Source organism: Bipolaris zeicola (assembly GCF_000523435.1).
Source record: "Bipolaris zeicola 26-R-13 unplaced genomic scaffold scaffold_498, whole genome shotgun sequence".
Taxonomy (NCBI): Eukaryota; Fungi; Ascomycota; class Dothideomycetes; order Pleosporales; family Pleosporaceae; genus Bipolaris; species Bipolaris zeicola.
In genome coordinates, this window is record NW_006912547.1 from 1 (window position 1) to 6,635 (window position 6,635).

General features: G+C 56.5%; 2 protein-coding genes across 2 annotated transcripts; both read left to right on the top strand.

The window, feature by feature from the left end:
• Positions 1 to 77: 77 nt before the first annotated feature.
• Positions 78 to 6,073, top strand: COCCADRAFT_31386 (uncharacterized protein; the record flags this gene model as incomplete). Its single annotated transcript, XM_007720503.1, has 3 exons — positions 78 to 2,454; positions 2,516 to 2,699; positions 2,755 to 6,073. 3 exons carry the CDS (start codon positions 78 to 80, stop codon positions 6,071 to 6,073), a joined length of 5,880 nt encoding a protein of 1,959 aa, XP_007718693.1.
• A 311-nt stretch (positions 6,074 to 6,384) lies between these two features.
• COCCADRAFT_69664 (uncharacterized protein) lies at positions 6,385 to 6,630 on the top strand (the record flags this gene model as incomplete). Its single annotated transcript, XM_007720504.1, has 1 exon — positions 6,385 to 6,630. A coding segment is annotated over one exon (246 nt), but the record flags the coding sequence as incomplete, so codon positions are not given.
• Positions 6,631 to 6,635: the final 5 nt, after the last annotated feature.

A 6,635-nucleotide genomic window follows, 5' to 3' on the forward strand; every position in this document is an offset into this window, starting at 1 on the left:
AAGAGCTTGACAAGGATAAGGAAACTAGCAAAGTCAGCAAGCCGGCGCTCTCGCAGCCCCTCTGCACCGCCATCCAGATGGCCCTTGTGGAGCTGCTGCGCACCTGGGGCATCATTCCCCGCGCGGTGGTTGGGCATTCGTCGGGTGAAGTTGCGGCGGCGTACTGTGCGGGTAGACTGGATCGCGAAAGTGCATGGCGTGTGGCTTACTTCCGCGGTGTTGTGGCCGAGAAGCTGGCTTTTGACTCGGCGAGGGAGTCAACGACGATGATGTCGGTGGGTCTAGGCAGGGAGTCTGTCCAGGAGTACCTGAAGGCCGAGCCAGCCGTGACGGTGGCATGCGAGAATAGTCCTGTTAACGTCACATTGTCTGGCCCGACAGCGGCAATTCTACGTTTATCTGAGACGTTGGACGCCGATCAAGTTTTTGCGCGGAAGCTGCCTGTGGCAATCGGCTATCATTCCGAGGCGCTGCGTGATGGCGCAGTGGAGTATGAGGGTTTCCTGGCCGGGATATGCGCGCCAGTGCAGGATGGTAAGGAACCAAATAGGGTCGCCTTCTTCTCATCCACCGAAGGCAGCTTCATCACGCTGGAGAGTCTTGCAAGTCCAAGCTATTGGGTGAAGAACCTGCTCTCGCCAGTTCTCTTCACCGATGCCGTAACATCGCTTGTCAGCGAGCGGAAGCAAGTCACCAGGTTTTTCGTCGAGATCGGACCGCAATCTGCTCTCCGGCGGCCTGTTAAAGACATCCTCACACACCTAGGCGAANGTGAGGATAAATGGTCGTACGCCGCTGTACTCAATCCCCGTCAACCCGACATATACTCCCTTCTCGAAACTGTCGGTGCCCTCTGGAGCATCGGCCTCGCCATCGACCTCAACAAGCCCAACCAAGCCACTCTCCAGCCCGCAACCCAGCCAAAGCTTATCACCGACCTTCCCTCATATCCCTTTTCGCGTGCCAGGCAGTACTGGGACGAACCTCGCATCAGCGCCCTCTACTCGCACCGGCCCTTCCGACGACACGCCCTCCTCGGCCTACGCGAAAACGACTTCAACTCGGCCCAACCAACCTGGCACCACAAAATCCGCCTCGCCGAAGCCCCTTGGATCCTCGACCATGCGCTCGAAGGCTCGCCGCTCTACCCCGGCACTGGCATGCTCGTCATGGCCATCGAAGCCGCGCGACAGCTGCTCCCGCCAGACACGGCCATTAGCGGGTATAAGCTCGAAAACGTGCGGTTTATGCGCTCCATCCCCGTCAACGAAAGCGAAAAGGGGACCGAGGCGAAGATCTACCTCCAGCCACGCCGGCACACGGCCAAAGACGCAGCACAGCGCGTGTACGACTGGCGGGTGTTCACGCTCGGCGGCGACGAGTGGATTGAGTGCGCGTTTGGCAGCATCCGCGTCGAGCTTGAGAGCGAGGCCTCGCCCGAGACAGACGCACGCAAGGCCCGGTGGGCGAGCAGCGTGGGCAAGGAGCACGCAAGCGCGGCAGCACAATGCACGTTGAATGTACAGAGCGAGCAGCTGTACGAGAACCTTAGCAAGAAGTCGGGCTTCGACTACGGGCCGTACTTCCAGGGTCTGCGGGATATCCGCTACTCCCGCAATGGGTGTGCGACGGGAACGCTTGCGCTACGGGACTACGCGAAGACGATGCCGTACGCGAGCGAGGACGCTTGCGTTATTCACCCCACGACGTTTGACTCGGTCTTCCATGTGGGGTTTGTCTCGCTAAGCATGGGTGGGTGGGAGCCAATCCCCACGCTCATGTTCAGCAACCTCCGCGAGCTGTGGGTTTCGCATAAGCTGTTCACGCTGCCCGGCAACCCGCTGCTGCACGTCGCGACAAAGGAGATAGCTCGAACATTTAGGGAGTTTGAGTGGGATGCGTCCACTCTGCTGGCCGAGACGGGGGAGCCTGTCATCGTCGCCAGGGGCGAGCGTGGAACTGTCATCGCTGGCGCCGGAAGCAGCGCGCGTAGTGACGACGACGGTGCCAGTCGCTTCTCCTATGGCATTGATTTCCAGCCCGACCTCTCGCTGCTGGATGCGCCCGAGACCGAAGCCCATCTCAAGGCCCTCTACGCGTCTGACCCGCAATTCTCGCCGGATCCCAAGGACGCAGAGGCTGTCGACCGTGCCGACGCTATTGCGCTGTATTATATTGAGCAAGCCCTCGATAACATTGACAACGGCGAACCGCTGACTTTCGACAACCACTTGACCAAATACGTGGATTTCCTACGCAAGGTTCGCGCCAACAGGAACAAGTATACCTTGGCGTCGCGAGGGTTAGCGCATTTGGATATTGAGCAAGTTTTGCGTGAGGCGGACGGAGAACCAACGCAGAAGCTGGTGAAAAAAGCTGGTCAACATCTGTATGGTATCTTAGCAGGGACGGACAATGCCTTGCAGATCATCTTTGAAGGCAATCTTGCCAATGGTAAGTCCAACAAATCATGCTGCACGAGGGTGACGACAAGACTGACACGGTGGATGTATAGACTTCTACCACTGCGACTTCTACTCGCGTCATTACCGCAAGGCCGGCGCCTATATGAGGATGCTAGCACATGCAAATCCCCAACTGAGGATCTGCGAAGTCGGTGCGGGAACTGGCAGTGCCACGAGCAAGGTGCTGCCGTTTTTGGTTGATACGGAGGGTCTTGACGGTGATCGGCTGGTCCGGTATGTTGATTTAGCCATCTCCCTCCTCTCTCCCCTACTGACTCCCTCCTTCCAGCTTCGGCGAGTACGCCTACACCGATGTATCTGTCGGTTTCTTCGAGAAAGCACGCGAGAAATTCTCTTTTGCTGAGAAATACATGCGCTTCGCCAAACTCGACCTCGAGGTCTCACCCTCCCTTCAAGGCTTTGAACTCGGTAGCTACGATGTGTTACTGGCCTGTAACGTGATCCATACCACATCAAATCTCATACAGTGCCTCCGTGACCTCCACGCCCTGCTGCGTCCCGGTGGCAAGCTCATCATGATGGAGACTACCGTCGACAATATCCGCGACGGCATCATCTTCGGCTTGCTGCCGGGGTGGTGGATGCGCGAGGGCCATTGGTGGGACGGTGAGCAGGTTGACGCTGTGCCCGGAGAGGACGAGGCACTGGGGCCTATTCTCACTGAGGACGGATGGGATGCTGCGTTGAAGACGGCGGGTTTCTCTGGTGTGGATATGGTGTTTAGGGATAACGAGTACAAACCTCGCCATCGCGTCTCAACGCTCGTCACAACAAGGCCAGAGGAGGTTGAAGTTGAAGCTGCGCGCGAGCACTGGGTTATCCTTGCGGATTCTACACAGACTGTAAATGCTGATGCGCTGAAGGCGAAGCTCGCTGCCGTGCCATGGATCGACGAGACAGATACATACACTCTCGATGGAGTCGTTACAGCTGAATTGGAGCTGAGCAGAACGAACATTATCAGCCTGCTGGAGGTCGACACGTCNCTCTTCGGAACGATCACAGGTCCGCAATTTGAAGCTCTCAAAAAAATCAGCTTGGATGCTAAGAAGGTCATCTGGCTCACGCGGGGCGGCAGCCCTGGCGCTGGCAATCCTGCCGCCGAGATGGCAGTCGGTTTTTCGAGAAGTATCTGCTCTGAGCGGGGTGACCAGGCCTTCGTCACCCTGAGCTTGGATACCGATGACTTTATTAAAGGAACGAGCCATGTGCTACGTCTTCTTGAGCACTTCCACAAGACAGGAAGCAAGAGGGCAGATGCGGAGTCCGAGTATACAGTGCACAGCGGCCTCATCCACATCCCGCGCATCGTCCCACAAAGGAGCGTCAATCAGACCCTCGCCGCGCGCGCAAAGCTCCCTGACAAACTCAGCTTCACGCTGGGTCAGGCCACCCCTAAACCACGCATAAACCTGACCATCCAACAGCCCGGCCTCCTTGACACTCTCTACTACACCGAAACCCCAACTCGCAGTACCCAGCTGCAGCCCGGCGAAGTCGAGATCGAAGTAGCAGCTGCCTCTCTGAATTTCCGCGATGTAATGATTGCTTTGGGCCAGGTACCCGGCGACGGACTCGGCCTTGAGGGCTCAGGCACTGTCACCCGCGTTGGACCAGGTTGTACAACCTTGCAGCCTGGTGACCGCGTCATGTACTTCATATTCTCAACGGGTGGCTGCTGTGGAACCTACGTGCGCTGCGACGAGGCGTCGACACGTAAAATCCCACGTGAGGACATCTCCTTCTCAGACGCGGCTGCTATTCCTGCAGTGTGGGCTACGGTTGTGTATGCATTTGATTACGTGGGCCGGCTGCGGAAGGGCGAAAGCGTACTGATCCACGCTGGTGCTGGTGCGGTAGGACAGGCAGCTATTCAACTCGCGCAGCTACGCGGAGCAGAGATCTTCGTCACAGTAGGAAGCAAGTGGAAGCGTGAACTAGTGAAAGAGCTTTACAGTCTCGCGGAAGACCACATCTTCAATAGCAGAGATGCCAGTTTTGTCGACGACGTGTTCCACGCCACAGCCAACCGCGGCGTCGACGTTGTCCTCAACTCCCTTGGCGGCGAACTCCTTCAACACTCGTGGCGTTGCACCGCGCCCTTTGGCCGCTTCATCGACATCGGAAAAGCAGACATCCTTGCCAATAATACACTTGAGATGGGCCACTTCCTCCGCAACGTCACCTTCGCGGCCATCGATGTCGCGGGAATGTACGCCGAGAACAAACCGCTCATGCAACTCGTGCTCGACGACGTGTTCAGTCTATTTGCAGCGAATCCTGGGTTGCACAACCCCAAGCCGCTGCATGCGTTCGCGCCGAGTAGGATCGAGGAGGCAATGCGCGCTTTGCAGGGTGGCAAGATTGCTGGTAAGGCGGTTATTGATTTCCAGACACCGGGTGATGTGGTGGAGTACCAGCCCGCGCGGATGCCAACGTACGGGTTCGAGGCGCAAGCTACGTATGTTATCAGCGGTGGATTGGGTGGCTTGGGGCGGGAGATCATGCGCTGGATGGCCTCTCGCGGCGCACGGCATTTCCTCGTCACCTCGTCGCGAGGTGTAGCTGGGCGCGCCGATATAATCGCCTTCATCGAAGAAATGGAAGCCCAAGGCATCGTGGTCCACGCGCCAGCGTCGGATGTCTCCAACCGCACTGTCCTCGAGGCCACCCTGAAGGAGGCTAGCAAGATATTGCCACCGATCAAAGGCTGCATACAGGCAGCAATGGTGCTGTCGGACAATATGCTCTCCAATATGACCGTCGAGCAATTCTACCGCGCCCTAGCACCCAAGTACCAAGGCTCTTGGAATCTCCACGAGCTCCTGCCGAAGGACATGGACTTCATGGTCTTCCTGTCTTCTATGAGTGGCGTCATCGGCAACCCTGCGCAAGCCAACTACGCAGCTGGCAACACTTTTGAGGACGCGCTTGCGCGGCACCGCGCTGCCAATGGACTAAAGGGCGTCTCGTTCGATCTCGGCTTGGTCTTGGAGGCCGGGTGGGCGAGCGACAACTTTGAAGACGTGACGAAGAGTTTGCGCGCTGGGCTGGGTGGAATGACGCAGAAGCAGCTGATGGCAATTTTGGACGTCCTATGCGATCCAAGCTATGACTGCACAGGTGGCGGAGCGCAAGTGCTGAATATTCATGATAAGCCTGTGAAGCTGTACAGAATGTTCCAGGATGGTGTATTGCACTGGGCAGGCAAGCCATTATTCAAGAACATTCTTCGTTTGGGTCAGGTAGAGCTGGTCAACGGCGCCGGAGGTGGGAGCGACGGTGAGGCAACGGCAGTCGACTACCTGGCGCTCATCAGGGCGACGGCTGATGCCGAAGAGGCTGGGCAGATTGTCACAACAGCATTGCTTGGGAAATTGAGCAAGTCTTTGTCGGTACTGGCGGAGACTCTCGATGTGGGCAAGCCGGCGTACGTGCTTGGTGTTGACTCGCTCATCGCGGTCGAGCTACGATACTGGTTCCTCAAGCAGTTTGGAGTCGAGGTCCCGGTGTTTGTGATTTTGAAAAAGCAGCCGACTGTTGAGTTGTGCCAGCATGTGGCAGATCAGGTCATGGCGGCCAAGTGAGTTTGGTCATGGCTTTGATGTGTGGAGGAGAGAGGTCAAGGTACTAGATGAATTGTCGTCAATCATCAAGTGTATAGTCCAGGGTGCGGCCCCACTTCACTTCCGCCAAGATTAGGGCTTGGGCAACGCCCAAAGCCGTTCACGCGGTCCTGTACATGATAATAACGTCCTCTATCGAATGCTGGGATACATAAAACGTAAATTGAATGTTCTACCTCTCCCTTATGCGCGCACGTACGAAAAGGGCAGACTGGGACCTATTTAGAGAAGAGCTAGACAAAGCTATACAGAACAGCGTAGCTCTGCAATCTCTAGATCAGATTAACCAACCAAGAAAAGCAGATTCAAGAAATCTACTCCTAGGCCAAGATAACGAGCTTAAGCTGCAACTAGACGCAATTGGAGAAGCTATTACGCTAGTAATCCAACAAGCTGCAGATAAAGCTATTCCACAACTAAAACAAGGGCCAAAAGCAAAGCCCTGGTGGAGCCAGGAGTTAACTAAGCTAAGAAAAAACGTATCGCATTGCCAAAGGATATTCGTACAACAGCTACAAGCTAC